This window comes from Pelodiscus sinensis, chromosome 1, assembly GCF_052426305.1.
Source record: "Pelodiscus sinensis isolate ZL-2025 chromosome 1, ASM5242630v1, whole genome shotgun sequence".
In the NCBI taxonomy this organism is placed as follows: domain Eukaryota; kingdom Metazoa; phylum Chordata; order Testudines; family Trionychidae; genus Pelodiscus; species Pelodiscus sinensis.
Genome location: NC_143052.1, coordinates 85,298,154 through 85,320,531, shown reverse-complemented (window position 1 = coordinate 85,320,531; position 22,378 = coordinate 85,298,154). Strand labels below are relative to the sequence as shown.

General features: G+C 44.7%; 1 protein-coding gene across 4 annotated transcripts in view; it reads right to left on the bottom strand.

Moving 5' to 3' along the window:
• The window catches only part of APAF1 (apoptotic peptidase activating factor 1), an 86,456-nt gene that overhangs the window by 31,916 nt on the left and 32,162 nt on the right, over positions 1 to 22,378 (bottom strand). For 3 of the 4 annotated variants that reach the window (XM_075934030.2, XM_075934012.2, XM_075934001.2), the window contains 6 exons: positions 21,361 to 21,487; positions 16,020 to 16,145; positions 11,156 to 11,287; positions 8,600 to 8,725; positions 7,688 to 7,849; positions 912 to 1,040 (listed from right to left, as the gene is read on the bottom strand). In XM_075934030.2, the coding sequence (XP_075790145.2) occupies positions 912 to 1,040; positions 7,688 to 7,849; positions 8,600 to 8,725; positions 11,156 to 11,287; positions 16,020 to 16,145; positions 21,361 to 21,487 (802 nt within the window). The remainder of the gene's footprint in view (positions 1 to 911; positions 1,041 to 7,687; positions 7,850 to 8,599; positions 8,726 to 11,155; positions 11,288 to 16,019; positions 16,146 to 21,360; positions 21,488 to 22,378) is intronic. The other variant, XM_075934023.2, reaches the window with a different exon arrangement.

Here is a 22,378-nt window from a genome sequence, read left to right as displayed (position 1 = left end):
CTCTGCCTCGGGCTTCCTGTAGTCAGCGCTGGTCAGTTTCATCAGAAGCTGACTTGGGGACACCTGCGGCAGAGCAGCTGGGGTGCTGCTGGGTTGCTCCAGTAGCGCCTCTCCTCGGTACTATTGGACCAACCCAGCAGCACCCCATCTGCTCTGCCCCAGGCGTCCTGATTCAGCCGCTGCTGAAACTGACCAGCAGCGGCTGAATCAGGACCTGGGGCAGAGCAGCTGGGGTGCGGCCGGGTTGGTCCAGTAGTGCCCAGAGCGGCGCTGCAGGACCAATCGGCAGCGCCCCAGCTGCTCTGCCCCAGGGTCCAAAACAAAAGCTTGGTCTGCTGGGGGGGGCACACTAGCTGCGCCCCCTCCCCCCAGCAGACCAGGGACACGGGGAGCAGAGCCACAGCGGCAGCGGGGTGCCGCGCCTCTGAGGCTTTGCTCTGGCAAAGTCTCAAAGTCTCTGGCAAAGTCTCAGAGGCGCGGGACCCCGCCGTGTCTGCAGCTTCAGTCCCGGTGCCTGTGGTGTGCTGGGGACGGTCCCCAGCAGACCACAGGCACCGGGACTGAAGCGGCAGCAGCGGCGGTTCCCCGTGCTTCTGAGGCTTTGCTCTGGCAAAGCCTCAGAAGCGCGGGAACCTGCCCGGTGCCCCTGGTTTGCTGGAGACGGTCTCCAGCAGACCAGGGGCACCGGAGCAGCTTACGAACGGGGCTTTCTCGCCCCGGAGCTCGCAGGTAGCAATCCGCCACCTCGACCTCCGGGGCGAGAAAGCCCCGTTCGTAAGTGCGGATCCGACGTAAGTGCAGTCACTGAAAAGTTCTAGTTCTCCAAAATTAATGGAATTAGACACCCCATTTTCTCCAAATCACATCCCAGGAGAACTATTTATGTTAAGTTAACAAGGATAGTCACTTACCTCAACAGAATAATGTGATAAAGCAACTGCTACCAATTGATTGCCAGGACAATAATCACAGTACTGGATTGTACTATGGTGACTTATAAGGACGTTTGCTAACAAGTCACTGGTTATAACATCAAGAAGCTGTGAACATATAAAATTCTAATAATTATATTGTATTAACATTGTGACTATTTAGCTATTAATTAAAAACTAAGATTTATATGTACTGTATTGCTGGCAAATAATTAACTATGATCATCAGTGGTAGTTTAAAGCACTCAACTACAAGCATCAACCATTTAGGTAGAATGTGGTTCCTTAAATTAACAGACCCACTCCTCTTTCAGAGACCTTTATCATCCAAGTATTTATTTAAAGCATAATTAAATACACTCTGCACCAAAAAAGTAAAATTATCTGCATACTATTTAAAAATTCTGCAAATGTGTCAATAAATACATGTGGAGACTCCAGTATGGCAATGGAGAGCACAGGCCACTGGCTGCACACAGATGGGGGAGCACCTTCTGCCTTCCCTATGACATGGACTCAATAAAGCTGCATCTCACCGTGACACAGTGCAAGGTTCAGACAGGATCTAAGTGTGGAAACGCTTAGTATGGGGGAGGATCCAGATGTGGGGTGAGACTGGTCCTTTGCGAGGCAGTGGGCAGGGAATCCTGGATGCGTGGGGTTCTGGTACAGGGCCAATTACTGGGACCCTATACGAGGGTCCAAGTGACGGTGTTTGTGTTTCCAGGGGAGGATGGGGCCTAGAATGGAGGATCTAGGCATGGGGGCTCAACAGAGAGCCTGGGTGCTGACAGACTGGAGTTTGGTGGAGTGGGGGTGTGGTTGCAGCTGGCTTGGATTCAGTGGGTTGGGGTGGGCAACTTGTGGCCCATAGGCTGCGTGTCGCCCATCGAGGTTCTATGGATGGCCTACAAGACATTTTGTTTACTGTTGCCCATGTGCAGGGCTGCCAGATTCTGCTGGCTTCCATCTGGGCTATTACTAAAAAGTGACAGGCATGCAAAACAAGGGTAAGTGAAGTGAGATGCATGCTGACTGCACACAATGTTAACAAAGTCAGGCACTCTCTCTGCATCCAATCAAAGCCCTGGTACAGTTCAACTGATACATACCACAAATTCTAGGTTCACAAGAGTGTTTAGCAAAAGCACCCTATCCCAGGTGCAACAATCTTGCAGCCCACTGAGATGAAGGGGGGCCACTCATGCGGCCCACTCACTAGCCTAAGTTGCCCATCATTGGTTGGAGGGAGGGGAAAGCTGGGAGAATCCTCCAGGTACAGAAAGTAAGGCTCGGCAGCAGTGTTTCCTGTGAGCTGTGTGGCCACTCAGGAGAGATTCAAGTGCCACCCACCTGATTAGCTGAATGCTCACAGCTAGGATTTTTATTTCTACTGGTGGTGCCTATGCATCCCTGCCATAGTACACATAAAAAAGTATTCCATAATTAGGTGGGAAAAATTAGCACGGGGTGGAAAAGATTAAAGAGAACATTGCCTGGGAAGATGGGAGGCTCAGCTGGGGGGGTTAGTTGCAGGAGCATCTGGGTGCCCCCAGACACAAAAGGACAGGGAAGCAGGTCCCTGTATAGTGACCCCTTCCACCATGACAGAGGAACAATGAATGGAAATGCTCTGGGAGCTTCCTGCAGCTAGGGGAGACTTTTGGGGATGGATATCTGCTCCTTATCTGCTCCTTGCAGGGGAAGAGCAAGTCCTACTCTTCCTCCTAGCCTAGCAAAGACAAACAGTTGAGCCATGTGCAAAGCAGGAGCCACAAAACAGGACATCCTTGGGGATGGATGCAATACTGCTCTCACAAGCTTCCCTGTACTTCCCAATCAGAAGGCAATTTTTCTGCACGGAAAAAGAAAAAAAAAATCTACAAGGAACATGAATTCTGCATGTGCACAGGATTCCCTCATGAGTATATTTTTAAAATAGTTAACTTTTTACCTCAAAAATATACTACATTGGCCCTTCATCCTTGCCACTATCCCAGAGCCTTTACCCCCAGCCAGTATGTAGAACACTGAATAAATGAAAAGTTTTCTTTTAAATATTTATATGATGCAACCTATAATTAAAGGAAACAACTTTGCATTAGTACTGGCTCCATCAAATATAAACAACATGCTGTAAAACTGACTTTTTCTCAGCCATTTCATTTTTTCTAATAATCAAATATTAAATTAAATCGGGTAAATGGTCTGTTGTATAATTGTTTAATAGATACAATTAAAGCCATTTTTTGAGTTGTACAACTAATCCTGAAAATATCTTATTTCTGCATGCCACAACTCGAAGGCTGAATGCTTTATCAGAACTCTGACAAACAAAAGGCTAATCCTTTGCCAATTTTTAATCCTGAGCTACTTTAATAACTCAATTGTAAGATCCTGAAAAAAAATGAGTTTATAATACTAATCACTACTTTATGGCATAATTAGATTTGTAATCATCTCCTGACTCAATCCACAATGATTTGATAGAATTTCTAGCTTCCCTCAAATGCCTTTAAGCAGCTACCATTAATTTAGTTCACAAACTCAGCTACTATGCTTTTCCCTTCAGGTTAGGGGTGTTAACGAGTAGTCGACTGCTTGCTTCCTTCCCAGCCACCTGCTTGCTTTCTCTGTATGAGAGAGGAAGGGGAGGGAACAGGACAGTGCTGGGGGGAGCCAGCTTAAAAGTCGATTCCCCCCAGGACTGTCTCCTCAGTGCCACCTGTCCCCTCCCGACATCTTCCCCTCCCCCCCACCTCGGAGGGAGGGAGGAAATCGGGTATGATGCTCCAGCAGCAGCCCCTGTCTGCGGAGGTCCTAGCAGGGAGCTGGACCCCACCCTCCTCCCCTGCTGACAGAGACTTCTGCCATCAAAAAGCCCCTGTTCGCAGCAGCCAGGGCTGGCTACAGGCAGGGGCTGCTCTGGCATTTAAGATGCATTTAAAATGCAGAGCCATAGCACAGGTGGCTCCCAAAGCTGGCACTGCTCAGACCCAGCTTGAGCTGCGGCCAGGAGCTATCCCCACTGCAGCTCTGCAGAGCAGTCCTTATGGACTAATCATGTACAATACAAATTATATTGACTACACGATTAGACAGAAAACTGCAATTTAATATCCTTACTTCAGGTAGCACTTTTATAATGCTATCTACATCTCTATGCCCACAAGTTGGAGGGCGTCAAACCTACAGTCTGCTGCCCCTTTCATCCATCTGCAACTTCCTGTACGCATAAACGGAGACCTGGCTTGCAACTGCTCCTCCACAGATTATTCAAAGGGGTGAGGAAGGAGCAAGCTTGTGGACTAGGCCTTTTCTGCTCTGTTGACACGAAGAACCACAAACTAGTTTACAGCCAACTACTGTAACTACTTTGCCTCCCTTCCACTGAGGCAGCAAGAGAAGGCTCAGAGAGGGGGCAGTTTTTCAAATGCCATGGGAGGTTCCTGTAATTTGGGCCCCCAGGGCTCTCTAAACAAGTAGTTTCCAACCTTTTTTATACTGCAGACTGTCAAACCCATTCACAAACTTTTGGCATACCAGTAGCATTTTATTTGCATATTTGCATATTCATTATGTAAAATATTACTAGTCCACCAAAGGGCTGATGTGAACAGCTGGCTTCAGCTCTGTCAGCCGCCTGCCACCTGGCGGCTGCTGGAGCTAAAGCCAGTTGCTGTGCAGCAGCTCAGGGGGCCTGGGTGTACTTCAGCCCCGACCCGGAGAGCTGCCACAAACAGCTGGCTTTAGTGCCGGTAGCCGTTCCGGCCCAGCAGTTTGTGGTCCAGCACCAGTCTACAGACCAGCGGTTGAGATCTGCTGCTCTAAACTATGCTGGTGTCTCTCTATAATCCCCAATGCTCAAAGTCCTGGCTTCAATCCCTATCAATGACCTAAACAATGATGTTGGTACATTTGGCTACGCTGTCTAACTCCAGAACACACACTGCTTCCAGACCCAGGGTTCCTTCTAAGTTTGCATGGCTGCCCAGCTGCCTAGTAAGCCCTATGACGGGGGTTCAGAGCTAACACAGCCAGGGGAACAGCACACTCCTCTGGCCCCAGCACGGAGCTAGTACAAAGTCCCTGCAGTAACTGTAGGCATCATTTTATATTGCAAAATATTGCATTCAGAAAGGAATTTGGTTTCTGTATTAGTATCCGTCTTAGTGCTATAGAGTTAGTTTTCTTATTTTGGTAATGGAAGCTGTCCAAGATGGATGTTGATTAATTGGAGAGGGGTCAGAGAAGAATCACATGAATGATTAAAAAACATGCCTCAGGGTGATTTAAACTCTTTGAGCTTAACAAAGAGAAGGTTAAAGGGTGACTTGGTAATAGTCTATAAGTATCTGCAGAAAACAGATTAAATAAGGAACTCTTTAATCTAACAGGGAAAGATACAACAATGGCTGGAATCTGAAGAAAGACAAATTCTGACTACAAATAAAGATAATGTATTTTTAATAGCTAGAGTAATTAACCATTGGATCCAATCAGCAATGCTAAATACAGATCCCACCCCTCTTCTATACCCCAACCTATGCAAAAAACCCAAATATTTAATCTCTTTAATCTATCTTTAACATACCCAATCTCCTACTCTGAGCTCCATTCTGCACTCAACCTCCATCCATGAGTCTGCACTTCCTCCATTAATATCATGGAAGAATGCAGCCCTCGACCACTTACAAATTCTTGGAGTGGCCCCTCATTAAAAATTACTGCCCACCATAGTTCCCTGAAAAGTGTATGGCTGAGTAGCCATGCAAGAAGAAATTAAGACCTGCCCACTTCATTAGTGAAGCCATGCAGCATGCCTGCACTAATTAGCTACCTTCTCCTGAGTTCTGACCCTGTAGAAGGAGAAGGTGGAAAATGGTAAATTGTTGTGTGGAGGGGGGGGAGGAAGTGGGAATAGAAGTGGGGAGGAGTCAGTATGGGGGTTGGGAGGGAGAGTTGACTCAGAGTCCAACTCTCTGGAGCAGATACAGCTGCCATCATTGTGCCTGTAAAAAGTGGCAACTCCTTCTCAACCAGCCCCAGCAGCTGTCATCAGAGTGTGACTGCAAACAGAGATAGCAACCCTCTTTCACTTCCCCTCCCAGACAGCCCCATGTGCTGGGCTGCTTTGTACACAAACGGGGGCAACTCCCTGCCGCCTCCACCCTCTCTCCCTCCGGAAGCCCCATGTGCTGAACCGGTTTTTGAAAAAAAGCAGCAGCAACTCCTTGCCCCTCTCAGCTTTCCTCCCTCCCAGGCAACCCCATGTGCTGGGCTGCTTTGAATAAAGGAGGAGGAAACGCTCTGTTATCCCCACAGCCCCCTTCACAGGCAGCCCTTCCAGGTGCTTTGAGTAAAAGTAGCTGTCTCCCCCTCCCCCCAGGTAACTCCAGCTGCTTGGCTGTTGTTCAGAGAAAAAGGCAGAAAGCACCCATAAAACAGAGAGAGCCAATAAGATCTGACAATGAGACCATGCTAACTTGGTGCTAAAATGTTGAATCTTGCCCGTCACCCATATTATTCAGACATTGCGTAGGTCCAGAAATAAAAATAAATGAATAAATAGGCAGAAGGATTTCATTCCTCAATCTTTCCCCAGAGCTGAATCACACCAGCTTCGATGAATGGCAAAACAAATTGTAAACAGACAGAAATATATAAATAAAAAAAATCCTGTTGGGTAAAAGGGAACAATATGTGCACAAAAATTGTTCAGGAGTGAGTCCATTAAATAGCATTTAGCCAGTACAGGTTGTGGTCTGGAACTCTCTGATCCAGCAACATCTGTAGTTGTTGGTGGCTGGAGAAGAGCCAACCAGCAAGACCAACGGAGCCCACAGGGCACCAGAGCCTGCAGCCAGCTGGGCTGGGAAGCCAGAGGAGGTGCCGGAATCATGGGGTGAGGAGACAGCAGAGCTTGCAGCAGGCCGGGAAGTCAACAGGGCCATTGGACTCCAAAGGGCAGGGGAGCCACCAAGCTCGCCGCCAGTGGTGCTGGGAAGCCAGCAGGGTCACCGGAGATCGCAGGATGGGGGGCTACCAAGGGCCAGGAAGGTGGTGGGGAAGAGGCCACAGAGTTCAGAGCTGGCAGGGCTGCAAGCACCCAAAGGACCACCAGCAGAGCTCTCGGGCTGCCAGGGCCACCTGATCTAATGGGGCCACAGAGCCCACACGGCTGCCGCAGCATGGGGGTTGAGGGCAGTGGTGCCAGGCAGGAGTCCAGCAGAGAGGCTGATGTGCCCCCCTCCCACAAGACCTTCCCTGGTCTGGAAAACTCCCTTGTCCGGAATCAGTTAGGTCCCGAGGGAGCTTGCAGCTGAAAACAATTTATAGCATCTCTCAAAATTTGTAAGTTAGCCCCTTCTTTAGGAAAATACCTGGACTCTTGCCATACGTTACATATAGTGTATACATTATCTGCATGGTTTGCTTCCAGCTAATTTTTCACAACCCACATCTCAGGATATGAAGATGATGCAGGTCATAGCTGCTCTCTCCCACATATCTAAACTAGTGCATCTTGATCTCCAGGACAGTTGTACTGTAGGAATGAAGATAATTTAAATGTTTTTCTCCTCATACTATAAAATGTTCCTGCTATCCTCCACTAACAATTTGTACTAACACACACACACACACACACACACACACGCACACACTTTGACAAAGTATTTTTTTCACTTGATTGAAGTAAAACAAAATGGAGGCCACAAGAAGAAATAAGAGTTTGAATATTATGAAGAACTTACTAACAGCCGATTTTTTGCTGCCACCATTATTGTAGTACAATTTGCTGACCAGGAGCAACACTTCACTAACACTTCCACATCATCTTGGTGTTCATCTGCATTTCTGAAGAATTCTTTTATATCAATAGTTTTCAGTTCATTTCCTGAACACACATCCCAAAACTTCAAGGATAAATATATTATTAAAGTTAGTTTTAAAAATCAATTAGTATTGATGAGTGAAATTAGCATTAATTTATTGATGTTTTGATTTCATTATTAAAAGGCACATACAGTATTCTTAGTTTAATTTTCAAGATGAGCCTGAATGTTCCCAATGAACCTTTGGTCTGACCGTTCTTATGTTCTTTGAACAGTGATTCAAATGGTACAAGTTTTAGGTTGTAATTGGTAACTATACCTCCATTTTTAAAGGAAAACATTACAATATTGGGGAACAGCTACTTTACAAAAATCTCTGCTCCAGCTAGTTTGTGTTTTAGTCATTCCTGATGAACATATTGAAGATATATTTTAATAAGTAGATCTCTTTTTTCAATCAGGCTAAATCTTAGCTATTACACGCATATTATTTAAAAATATATCACAAAAATCACACTTTTGATTAGAAAAGTTACATGACAAGAAGGATGGTGAAAATAAAGGACTAGAAATGAGACACCTAGGTTCTATTTCATCTATGACACAGAATTATTCTCGGATCTTGAGCAAGTTTTTTAACATCTGAGCCATCTTTAAAATAGAAATGCCACTCAGCTACCACTCAGTGAAAATACTTGGTTTTGTTCATTACCATTTCTAAAAGGCTTTGAGAGTCTTGAATAGAAGACAGTATAAAAATGAAAAGTATGTTATAATCAGATAACAGAAATTTCTATAATAAAAACCAGACTGGTTATTTACAAAGCATACCTTTAAAGTTCCATCTACTGAGCAACTAGCCACACATCTGTCATCTGGTGAAAATCTGCAGTGGCTGACAGAATTTGTGTGACCAAACATTGTGTTTCGACAATGTTTTCTGTTCAAATCCCAAAGCTGCATATAAAGTAAACAACACAACTGCTATTAAACAAAAATAAAAAATTCTAAAGGTAAGAACGTCAAAAATTTTCTTATCAAAAACAGGAATCCACATTCAAAAACTGGAGAAAAGCTTTAATTCAGATTTTTCTTCACATACAAAGCAACACAGGGAAATCAGTGGCAACACTTATTCATTAAGTTAAGTTACCTGAACTTTTAGGCTGAGATTTTCAAATGTTTTACTTTGACCTACCAATGCACGTGAAAACTAAAAATTGCCTATCTTCACAAGGATTTACCTAAAGTTTTTAGTACACTTCAGTTAATTAACTCAAACTAAGAACATGCCTTTCCTCTCACCCTTTTGAAGACAAGGCCTTTGAAGAAGGTAAACTGGGGTGGGGTGAGAGGAAGAGACCAGTATGGAAAGTTTGCCTTGATCACAATGCTTCTCAAAATACCTCTCTTTTTATCCTATCTTCCTAGATTAGGAGCAGTTTATTCATAATTCCTAAACTCTCTTTGATCCCCCTTAAATAGTCTTACATCCAATTAATGTACTCCATTGAATCTATCCTTACCCCAATGTCACTAATGACCTGCTAACTACATCAAAAGGCCACTATAATTTTTGTCTGAACATAGCCTTCTGAACATTTGATCACTCTCATTTCTCTGAATCTATAATCTTTTTCGATTCTCATCCTAAATGGTCCTTCAGTACTACCTTTAGTGGCTCTTCTTTATTCATTTTGTCCTTTGCATTGGCAATACTTGGTTTCTATCCCGTCTTCTCTAGTCCATCAGACAAGCTATTTTAAGAGTAGATGATTTTGGATGCCCCATTTGAAATACCTCAAAGGGGCCCAAATATTTAATGAGTAAGTTGAGTGCTTTCTGAAAAATCAGATCCTGTGAAGGTGTCTCAAAAATTGAGGCATATAAAGTCACTAGTCAAATGACAATCTTGGTCATTATCCTAACACCTCATCCATTCCAGTGTACTGTTCTATTTTTTATTTTTGTTTTGGTTCTATAAATAAAAGCCCACAACTCATTTTAATATCCCTAAGGGTCTTCCCTATCACAGCCATACCTAGAGATATAAAATCCCATTTAAAATGTTAATCGGTTAAGCTATATGGTTAACTGGTCCACCATGTTGCACCGTGGGTGGGAGGCCGCTGAATCAGCCCTCCGTCCAATGGACCCAGTCGGAAAGGGCAGAGCCTACCACATGATGCCATAGGCAGGGGGCTGTGTGATGGGCTTGGCCCAGCCAGAGCAGCCCCCCACCCATAGTGTGGCTGCTCTGGCCGGGCTGGGTCCCCTGCAGCGCAGGTGGGGGACAGCTCCATCTGGGCATGGCAACGGTTAACCTGTTATCTGGTAAGCATGCCAGTAGGGCAATGCTTACGGGGCTAATTGGTTAATCCTTTACATCTCTAGCCGCTACAGAGTAGAGGCTTGGAAGGAGGACTGTCTCTCCACAGCATCCGCAGTCCTGGAGCTAGGAAAAGTCTCCTCTTTGGCTGCCACAATCCTGCACATCCCTAATTCCTAAGCCCTCTTCTCACCCAATTTCTCCCCCTCCTACCTACCTCCTACTTCCCCTAATGCCACTGCCTCAACTTACATGCGCATCTTTCTCCAGGGTCCAAACACCTAATTAGTGGAGCCATGCCTGCAAGCCACTAATTAGGTGGACAGCCCTTCATTGTTTTGTGTGCATCCGCCAGGCATGCACCTTAGAGGAAACGATCTGCAGACCAATTGAATGGAGCTTACAGACCACCACTGGTCTGTGGACCACAATTGAGAACCTCTGTTCTATGCATTGGTCATTTTGCCTCAATTATTACACTTTTCCTTTCTGATTTCTCCTATTCACTTACTCTGCCCACTATTCCCAATCATTCAAAAATGCAGTTGCTAATAACATCTATTTCTCTTGCCATTTCAACAAAAACCCCTTCCCTTGAGTCTCTTCATTAGCTTTCTGTACCCTCTGATATTTAAGCAATGATCACAACCCTGAATTAGAAGATCATACATAATCTTTCCTTCTCCAAACTTTCTGCTCTTATCACTACTCCATTCCTAATCTTTTTCTATTAGCCTTTTCCCAAACTCTCATTTTCAAACTTTTTAGCATACTGTCTCCTATTGAGGCAGCTTCCTTGTCCTCTTAAGCTAAGTCCCACTCCACTGTCTCACTAGCCCTTGTAAAAAATGGACTTCTAGGAATTCTACCTATCTTCTGAGAAATTATCACTATATTCTTCCTTACCTACATTGTTGTCATGTGCCTTGTCTAATATCTTAGAGTCAGCTTTTTGAGTCAAGGAACTTGTTTTATGGTATTTATTAAGTGCATGTACACTTACAACAAATCATTTTACTAGTGAACAGTATAAAATAATCTCAACATTTTCCACTTACTTTGATGTAAGTATCATTTGAGCAGGTGGCTAAGAGAAGTTGATCATCCATGTTGTTGAACTGGCAGCAGTTGACCTGTTCATCATGTTCTTTGTATACCTGCAGAAGCTGACCAGTTCTTGAATTCCAGATCTAATTGATTTGAATAAACAACCAAAAATCATTTGATATATATTTCATACACTTATAAAAAACAAAGTGTGTTTTTGTTGATTTTTTTACAGCTATACTGAAACATTTACTATAAATGAAATTCACTTTTCTCCTAAGATTGTAACTATTTTACAGTGTTTCTCCAAGTAACATCTGAAAGAAGGTAAAAATCTGAAATTATTATATTTTAAAATGAAAAATATTACTTCCAAGTAATAATTTATGGCTAAGACGGGAAAATAGAGGAGGCTTTTAAAAACAAAAGTAGTCAGACAATAAGCTTTTACTAAAAATGTAATTACAAAAAGATGCTTGGAATTATCTTTTCAAATTACCTTGCCAAAATGGGCAGGCCTGCACCTCACTGAAACATTTGAAAAACAGAGATGATGTTAGAAAAAAGTCTTGAGTTAAAGAAAATGGTTATTCATCTTTTCATAACTGCTGTTCTTAGAGAAGCATTGTTCATGCCCACTACAATCAGGTGTATGCCTATGCATGGAAGCTGAAAGATTTTTCCCATTGCAGCTTTAATTTTGGTTGGCCTGGGCACCCCCTTGACTCATGCTTCCATGGCACTCAATACAGAGCCCTGCCAAACCCTGATAGAGGCATGGGAGGGTGGTTATTGGAATGGACATGAGCAATACATCTCAAAGAATCACAATTACAAGAAGATTAATACCTGTTCTTTTCTTCTGAGTGCTTGTTCTGTTAGTTACAATAAGGTGACTCACAAGTCTAAGTTCAGGAGGTGGAGTCACAGTTGCTCACTCATTGGAACACTGCTCTTCCATCATCCTTGGCCTATTGATTGACAGCACAGAGCTTGGTGAAGGTGTGTATGGAAGATCATGTTGTTATTCTGCAGATTCCCTGGGAGGGAACCTGTGCCAGAGACACTTGGAAGAGGCCTGAACTCTGGTGGAATGTGCAGTGACCAGAAGAGCAGGTACCCCTGCTAGGCTGCAGCATTCATGAATGTAGGGACAGGAAGACCTTTCATTCTGTCTGCCACTGCCACCAATAACTGGAAGGACTTGCAGAATAGTTTCCTTCTCTCAATGTACATGGCTAGCACTCTGCAAACATCTAATAACTGAAGCCTTTGCTGCCTACTGCTTGAGTGTGGCTTAGAATCGAATATAGAAAGGGCGATATTCTGGTTGATGTGAAACTTGGAGACAATCTTTGGGAGAAAAGCCAGATGAGGCTTCATTTGAACCTTGTCCTTATGGAACACAGTGTAAATGGGCTCTGATGTTAAGGCCTGCAAGCTTAGTCTGCTGAGACTTGAGGAAATTCTGACCAACAGGTTAACAAAGATCGAGCTTCCCTCTGTGCCTGGATGGAAGGCAGAGAAAGTGGCCAAGTGAACCATTACTGATGACACAGACAGCATCTGTAGCTTGAGGTGGAGAAGACAGCCTAGTGGAGATAGCACCGAGGCAAGCAAATGAATAGTTCTTCCTCTTGGCCAGGTAGGTAGCTCTCATAGATGGTTTCCTCTTTCCAATGAGGATTTGTCTGACTTGAACAGAGCAAAAGAACTCCACTGGGTTCAGCCATGAAGCCTCCATGCCATGTGGTACAATGACTCAAGATTTGGATGTTGGAGAGAGCCATGATCCTGAGTTAGTAAATCTGGGAAGAGCAATAAAAAGTGCGTGAAGCTTCACAGACATTTCCAGGAGTGATGTTTACCAATGTTGGAGGGCCAGACTGGAGTTAATAATATCACTGAAGCATCTTCCCTCCGTATCTTGAGGAGCACCTTGTGAACGAGAGGGATAGGCAGAAATTTGTATAGGAGATGGACTCTCCATGGGAGGAGAATCATGTCTGTGATGTATCATTGACTCTGATTCAAGAAGGAGCTGACACTTCCTGTTGTGTTATGTGACACAGGTCTATCTAGGGAAAGCCCCAACAATGGAACATTGAGTTTATGATGTCAGGATGCAGGGATCACTTGTGGTAATGTAAGGACCTGCTGAGATGGTCCATCAACTTGTTCGGCACTCCAGGAAGGTACAATTTTGCAGGTGTAATCGAGTTCTCTACAAAGAAGTCCCACAGAATGAGGGCTTCCAGGCATACGGGAGAGGATCGTACACCCTCATTTGTTGATATAAAACATTGTTGTGGCATTGTCTGTCATGACCAATACACATCTCCCCGTTAGGTGGGCCTGGAAAGTTTGGCTTGCCAGGCATATCACTCTCAGCTTTCTAACACTGATGTGGAGATTGAGTTCTGCCTGATACCAAGACCTTGTGTTCTGAGGTCTTCCAAATGTGCTCTTCAGCCCAAGTCTGATGTGTCTGTCACAGGAGAGAGGAATGACTGAGGGCTGATGAAAGGGATCCATTCACACATTATCTGTGAGTAGAGCCACCACAGGCAGGAATAGAGTACCAGGTAAGGCAGCGTTACAATCATGTACAGACTGTCACAGACTGGCCAACACACTGATGGTAGCCATGACTGAAGTGGCCAAAGTTTGAATCTGGCACACTGTACTACATATCCCCTCTCTAGTGTGACATGTGCCCAATGGTCCAAACTGATACAGGACCATCCACGCTAGAAAGGTGATAGTCAGGACAAAAATGTGATGTTGAGTGGATACAGATTTTGTTCTGGTGTGCCTTTTATCTATCTTCTCAGAGAACAGAGTCACAACCTCAAATGAGAGATCTTGAATAGTCTGCTGGACTTCATATGGGAGACCCAACACCTGAAGCCATGATCCCCTTCTAATGGCAATCTCTGTAGCCATGAATCTCATGGTGGCATTAGCACTGTCCAAAACAGCCTGGAGGGAAGCTCAGAAGATTAGCTTGCCCTCTTCAACCAACGCCATAAACTCAGCATAGGAGTCTAGGGTGAGCAGCTCTGCAAGTTTTGTATTGCTGCACAGGTGTTCTATAAATAGCAGCTGACAACAGCTTGCTGGCTTGAAATTCAGAGCTCTAATTCATCTGAAGAACGGACCTTTCTTCCAGACAGGTCTAGATGTTTAGCCTCTCTATTTTGGGGAGAGAGCCCTCTGAAACCTTCTTGTTTGCGCTAATTTGCCTTGTTGTAGAGACACTGCTATCAGGCTGTGTGTGGGAGCGTAATGGTTATGAACAATTAGAAGGCACAAAATATCACTGCTCATTATGCTTGGCAATAGGGGTCTGCCACAGGGCCTTGGTGGAGTCCACAAAGTTTTTTATGAGCGACCATATAATGTGAGAAGGAACAGATGTCCACCATGGGTTCAGAATCCTAGACTACCTCTGCCTTGATTCCAAGATCCTGGGCAGCCCAACACAGCAGCTGCTGTCACACCCTGCTGTCTTCAATCACTGGGGCTATGGCAGTGTCTACCAGTGCCTGTTCCAATGACAATAAGAAGGCCCCCATAACAGGAGGCTGCTCCCTGTCAGGAGTGCCCAAGGGATCCTGTGACTCTTGGGAGGCCTGCGGAAGTGGCAATGTGTACAGTGCTGTGCACCTTAGTGCTGGGGCTGCTGGCTCTGAACACGGTGCTGACAGAAGTATTGAAGCCCAAGACAGTGTAGAAGCTACAGTCAATGCCTGTGCTGATGCCACTAATGTAGATGCCACTACTGGAGCGGTAGGAGTCAGACTGATTCTGAGGTCTCCTAGAAAGAAGACCATGGAGGAGCCAAACTTCAGGGTGCAGATTATTAACATCTGGAGGATTGACTGGGCTCTCTCAGGAGGTGCCAGTGCTGGAGGGTGCCATGGAGAAGGAGAACATCGGGACATCATTGCCAGCTTCTCTCTTGATGGCACCTGATAATGGGGTGGCGCCAACCATCTCTTTGGCCCTAAGGAATGAGAATGGTGCCATGAAGTGCAACAAGTCCTGAGCAGCCTCAATGCTTCTGTTGTGGAGGGTAGTGGCAGCTGCTGGCCACTAGGGTTGGGCGAGTAAAGTGGGTACAGACTCAACTGCCGTGCTGGAGCAGGAGTCAATGTGGCCCTACCCTGAAATCTGGTGATGTGGCCTAACTGTGGGGGGCGTATCTTACAGTCGCTGGCTCCTTCAGCTTTGCTGGTGGAGAATGATCCCTCTTTTGTATTCTTCTGACACACCAGCAACTAAGGATGTAAAAATAAGTTTAAAAAGGTAACTATGTAACCACAAAAAATCCTAGTGATTACATGGTTACATGCTGAAAGCTCTGCAGTATTCTGTTTAAATAAACTTGATCCTGGTTGCACCTCTATAAACCAGTAACCATGAGAAAACATAAATGAGGAAAATATAAATGTGCGGTATTTTCTAAATAAGATGTAACGTAAATCGTGATGTAATGTCAGGTGCATCCGGTATTTTTGTTGAAACCATCTGGCAACCCTAATTATGGTACTGATGTCACTTACGTTGTAATGATTCTGTTCACACAGACAAATAATATTATACACCAGCCATACTGAAGAATCTTAAAATTAAATAATATAGCAAATTACGCTTTATACAAAACTATGCTCTACATTAAAACATATAAAATAAAAGCATGTCTTTTAAAATTCTTTTCAAACTAAAAAACCAGCACCTACAATACTTGTTTTTCACGTAAGGTATACATAAACAAAAGATCTTAACGCTGGCTCAATTTAAATTGAAAAAGTTTAGAAAAAGAGCCACTTATTCTACCCTGAGGAAAAGTGTTCACCACTGTAACTTTACCTTCACTTTTTTATCCACTGAACACGTTGCTACAAATCTGTCATCTGCGGAGAAACTGCAACAAAGTACTTCATCATCATGAGCCTTTATTTCCAAAAGTTTCTCTCCACTTTTCGTTTTAAACACCTACATGGGCAGAGTATAATAAACACTGAAATCCTACATCTATCGTACTCTGAGCTGTTTATCATCTCATGGAATGTGCGCCCAGAATTTTAAATATCTATTCTTTACAAAGTTGGAGCTCAGCTTGAAGACCACAGGAACAATAAGAATGCCCTTGAGCTGCTGAAAGTGATATCTGGGGAAGGGATATAATTATTCTTAAAAATACTGTCAGAAATTAAAATTTAGGTTTGAGATGAAAAACAGTGATGGGAAGAGTGTATGTGCAGTGATGAAAAATTAGAAAAATACAGTAAACTTCCTATAATCCGGCACCTTTAGGACCCAGGGGGTGCCGGATTATCAAATATGCCGGACTATCAGAAGGGGGGGCTATGAGGGGTCTGGAGTGGGGTGGGAGGGGATGCCACCCCAGACCCCTCATAGCCCCCCCTTACGATAGTCCGGCTCTGCCCCAGGCATCCCTGATTCAGCTGCTGCTGGTCAGTTTCAGCAGCAGCTGAATCGGGGATGCCTGCAATAGAGCAACTGGGGTGCTGCCGGGTTGGTCCCGCAGTGCCAAGGGGCGGCGCTACGGCACCAACCCAGCAGCACTCCAGCTGCTCTTGGGGACGCCTGGGACAGAGCAGCTGGGGTACTGCCCGGTGGGTCCCGTAGTGCTGCCCCTCGGGGCTGCGGGACCAACCCGGAAGCACCCCAGCTGCTCTTGGGGACGCCTGGGGCAGAGCAGCTGGAGTGCTGCCGGGTTGGTCCCGCAGCGCCAAAGGACAGCGCTGCGGGACCAACCCGGCAGGACCCTAGCTGCTCTGCCCCAGGCATCCGGATTCAGCCTGCTGGTGAAACTGACTCTGCTGGTCAGTTTCAGCAGCGGCTGAATCCCAACGCCTGGGGCAAAGCAGCTGGGGTGCTGCCAGGTTGGTCCCGTAGCACCGCCCCTAGGCACTGCGGGACCAGCCCGGTAGCACCCCAGCTGCTCTGCCCCAGGGGTCCCCAAGTCAGCCGCTGCTGAAACAGATCAGCGGCTGATTCCAGGAAGCCCGGGGCAGAGCTGCTCTGCTCCGGGCTTCCTGGAATCAGCCGCTGATCTGTTTCAGCAGCGGCTGACTTGGGGACCCCTGGGGGCAGAGCAGGTGGGGTCCTGCCGGGTTGGTCCCGCAGCGCCGTCCTTTGGCGCTGCAGGACCAACCCGGCAGCACTCCAGCTGCTCTGTCCCAGGCGTCCGCAAGAGCAGCTGGGGTGCTGCCGGGTTGGTCCCGCAGCCCCGAGGGGCAGCGCTACCAGACCAACCCGGCAGCACCCCAGCTGCTCTGCTACTGGCTTCCCCGATTCAGCTGCTGGTCAGTTTCAGCAGCAGCTGAATGGGGGAAGCCTGTCCGGCTGCCCCAGCACTTCCGGGTTCCTGATGGTGCCGGACCATCAAGAGTCCCGGAGCATTGGATGCCGGACTAATGGAGTTTTACTGTATGAAGATAGATTTGTCAATGGATAGACTTGTGTTTCTAATCAGGTTCTTCAGTATTTAACATACAAAATTTTGAATGTATAAAGGACACAATCAATTGATTGTCAACTAACAATATTGATATTTTAATTTTAAATCGCAAAACTAGAAAACATTGTACACATTAATATTTATTCTTTAATCCTCCATGTGGGTAACACTTTCCTAGAGTCTACATTAAAATGAGGAATTCTAGTTCTATAGATTACAAGAATCAGATTACTTCGATATATAAGGACTTTTTCTAATAAAAAACAATGATTTTGAGGAAGAAAGGAAGACATTTCATCTTATCAAGGAAGATCTTACAACAAAATCTTTCATCCCCAAGTTCCTCAAATTCAGAATGGGAAGAAGTGGGGGGAAGAAGACCTCAATCACTTTGCCAAATATTCTCAAATTTACTTTTATGATAATGCAGGATCCTTGCTTAATCTAGACTAAACTTCCATACTCAAAAACTACTGATCCTCAACAAAAATTTGTTCTCAAGTGAGTACTGAGATGCCAACTGAAACAGGGCCAAGATCATTTAACTATGGAGTTTTTTCTTATGGTTTCCCCTTCTCCTTGAGTTGAAAGGGTATAACTCTGGTTCCAGGCGATTCAAACCCCTCTCCCAGGACCACTTTTACCTTTTATTCTCTTCTCTCTTAAACAGTGCATACATTTCAATGCCTATGTTGCATTCATGAGTGCTATTCCACCAGGCGGCTGTGATCCCTATAATAACTGCTTTGACATTGTACACCCATAGTCCTAGTTCTTCCATTTTTGAGTTATAAGGCCAAAAGTAATGAAGTAGAGAGGATGTCTGTTTCAAAAAATAAAATTAATCAATGAGATGAGGGAGTTTCTAAAAAGATCTCTGACCAATATGGGTGACTAAAGATGGTTTTTAAATAAGACAAAGAATGTGTCTTTGAAGGAACCAACAGGTACCTTCTCACAACAATACCAATACTATCTTAAAAGAAGGGCTGTCAATGAACATGCTTTAATGCCTGCGATTAATGCCGTCCAGGATTAACATTTTTTTAACGCGTTAATTGCAGATGTTAATGTTGCAATGCCCCTTTGAAGTGCCAATGCAGCGCTTCAAAGGGGCAGCACAGCACGGAGCGCAGGATCAGATGGGGACTCCCCAGCTAACCCCAGGCTCCATTGCCCCTCTGAAACGCACAGAGATGGTGTTTCAAAGGAGCAGCCACTTCACAGCTGAGCCAGGGACTCCCCAGATGTTCTTGGGTTCTGGGGAAATGCCACGTGGGGCCCGGGATCAGCTGAGTTCCCAGCTGATTTTGGGCTCCGCGCGGCAACGGAACCGGGGTCAGCTGGCAACTCCCCAGCTGATCCCAGGCTCTGTGTGGTATTTCCCCAGAACCAGGGATCAGCTGGATAGCCCGAAGGCTCCAGGGCTACCACTTACAAATGAGTGCAGAGGTGGCATTTTAAAGGGGCAATGGCAGCACAGCTGCTGCCGTGCGCATTTGTAAGGGGCAGCCCTGGAGTCTTCCAGGGAAATATCGCGCAGAGCCCGGGGTCAGCTCGGGAGTCCCCAACTGACCCCAGGTTCCGCTGCCGCAGGAAACCCAGGATCAGGTGGGCAGTCCCCAACTGATCCCAATCTCCAGAGACGGCGTTTTAAAGGGGCAGCCATGGAGCCCGGGGTCAACTGGAGACTCCCAGTTGAGCCTGGGCTCCCCATGGCAGCAGAACCCAGGGTCAGCTGGGCACTCCAGCTGATCCTGGGCTCCGTGTTGCACTGCTCCTTTGATGCACCACTTTGATGCCTGGACTCCACCTTGCGCTGCCCCTTGGAAACACTGCCCCAGAGCTTCAAAGGGGAAGTGCTGCATGGAGCCCAGGGTCAGCTAGAGCCCTACTTAAAAGCAAAGCCTATCTGAACCCAAGTGCAACAAAAACGTGTTAGCTAGCAGGAAGAAGGGAAAGAGAAAAGGAGGGGAGAAAAGGTTGTAAATCTTAACTGGATCAAATTTGAGAATTAGGATTAACTGTCTCAAATAAATTCTTTGCTAAAGTGGTAATTGGCCATAACATTAGTTTGTTGAAGGGAATAAAAAAGTTATTACTCTGAGAGTTTTCTGTCTGATCATGCCTCATCATTCTGGAGCACATGAGCATGAGTTGGTTTTCCCTAGGTCGGGCCTATTTGTCAGCCTACTGACCACATGCTTTGGAATACTTTGATACTGTATTGGATACAGTGATGGCTTATTTTTAGACAGTTAGCCATATTTAGAGCAAGTGTATAAAATATCACATAGCCTTTGGACTTAAAATAGGGATATAAAAATTCATTTAAAAAGGTAACCGTGTTAACTGCTAAAAATCCTAGTGATTACACGGTTACATTCGGCAGGTTCTGCAGTATAAAAGTTAAATACGCTTTATATTGCGGAGCCCACAACGAAGCCTCCTTCCTAGGAGTGGGGCTGGCAAGAGCTGTCAGCCTCATTCCCAGCGAGGAGTCTTTGCTATTGTGGCAAGGCTGCCTCCCAGGAGCAGAATCAGGCTTGCTCCTGGGAGGACTTCACTGCAGGATCTGCAGCCAGGTCCCTGGGAGCAAAGCCAGCAGCCCATGCTGACCCAGCTCCTGGGCAGCCAGTGTGTAAACCTGTGGTGAGGTCTGTGGTGAGCCCACTACTCCTAAAGGGCTGCTGCAGATGTAGTAGGCCTTACAAGGAGCTTCTCCAGACCCCTACCAGATAATCGGAAACTCTAATCATTACCCATTATTAATTTCTAATATTAATAATTCCACCATTATGTCATTCAGGGTGCATCTAGGCTACACTCCTCTTTTGAAAGAGGAATGCAAACGAGGGAAATCAAAAATGAAAATGAAACTGATTTACAAATCTCATGCTTCATTTGCATAATCTCTTCCAATCACTTTTTCGGAAGAGATTTAATTAAAAAAAAAAAAGGCACAGTCTAGATGGAGTTCTTTCAGAAAAAAACTCCTTTCAAGAGAACCAATATTCCTGAAAAAGGGTTGTTGGTTTATTTCGAATGAACCAGGTCGAGAGTGCTTCCTCCTCCCCAAAAAAAATCTATTCTGAAAAAGCAATCAGAAGAGATTATGCAAATGAAGCACGAGATTTATAAATCAGCGCTTCATTTGCATTTTCAATATCTCTCATTTGCATTCCTCTTTAGAAAGAGGAATATAATCTAGATGCACCCTCGGAGAGGTGAAACATTTCATCCCTGGGCACCAAAGTTAGTTCAACTTAAACCTTTGGGTAGCCATGGCTAGGATGATGGAAGAATCCTTTCATCAACCTAGCTATTCCCTCTCAGAGAGGTACAGAGACACAGCTGCAGCACCATAGATAAGCCACTACAGACATCACCTAAGGGCATGTCTACAATACAACATGATCCAGTAGTGTGCACAAACTATCTAGTATGGACATCTTTATATTACACTGGCTATAGCTGCATTTAGGGGATATAAACCCTTGAACTATATATGCTTTATTGTGAATAAAAAGATGACAACATAAATAACACAGTAAAAATAATTTTGCCACTGTTGTCTATACACTTTTGAATTATTTTCCCTCTGAAGTACTCTAGTTTCTTGGCATCCTTGTACAGTAAAACTAAAATAGAAAAATCTAAGCACTATTTTGTTCAGACTGTTTTATATAGTTTAGTTTTGCTTGCATGTATGTATTTTATTACCTGTAAGGTTTTATCAGCACCACAAGAAGCTATTCTTTGTCCATCTTTGGAAAAGCAGGCGTGGTAAGCTGCATCTGTATGGGGTCGGACAACCAAACGGGAGAGGTTCTTCATGGATTTTTTATTTCTACAACACAGAAATAATAGTCAATGATTTCAAAAAAATACTTGTGAGGTTTCTCTTTTCAATCTAATCCACCCAAAAAAATGCATGTATATGTATGTTTCACAGAGTATTTTAATATCTTTTACTTATGTTCTGAAATCTAAAAGACAGAACAGTAACACACATTGCAATCTTCTACATGCACAGCAAAGGCTTGATTGAGTATGTCTTCAGATGGCGAGATCTGATTATCCAAAAACGGGATTATCCAAAAACTGGAAGGAACCTCAATAGGTTATCTAGTCCAGTCCACCTGCACCCAAGGTGGGACTATGTAATAACTAGACCATTCCTGACAGGTGTTTGTCTAAATTGGTCTTAAAAATCTCCAGTGAATGATTTTCCATGACTTCCCTAAGCAATTTGTTCCACTGCTTCATTACCCTTGCAATTACGAAACTTTTCCCAATTTCCAATCTAAATCCCCCTTGCCCTATCCTTAAAGTTTAAAAATAATAATTTTTCTTCCTCCTCCTTGTAACAACTTCTCATGTATTTGAAAATGGTTATCACAAATCCCATTTTTTCAATCTTTCCTCATACAACATGTTTTATAGACCTTTACTCATTTTGCTGACTTTCTCCAATTTGTTCACATCTTTCCTGAAATATAGTATTCAGAACCGTAAAAAAATACTTTTTGAGGTCTTAATAGCACTGAGTAGAGTGGAAGAATTAGTTCTCGTGTCTTGCTCATAATCCCAGAATGATATTCAATTTTTGTATGCAACAGTGTTACTGTTAGCTTTCATTTAGCTTGTGATCCACTATAGCAGAGGTGGGGAACCTCAGGCCCGGGGACTGGATGTGGCCCCCAGATTGCCTGGATCTGGCCCCTGAAGCTCAGGGGTC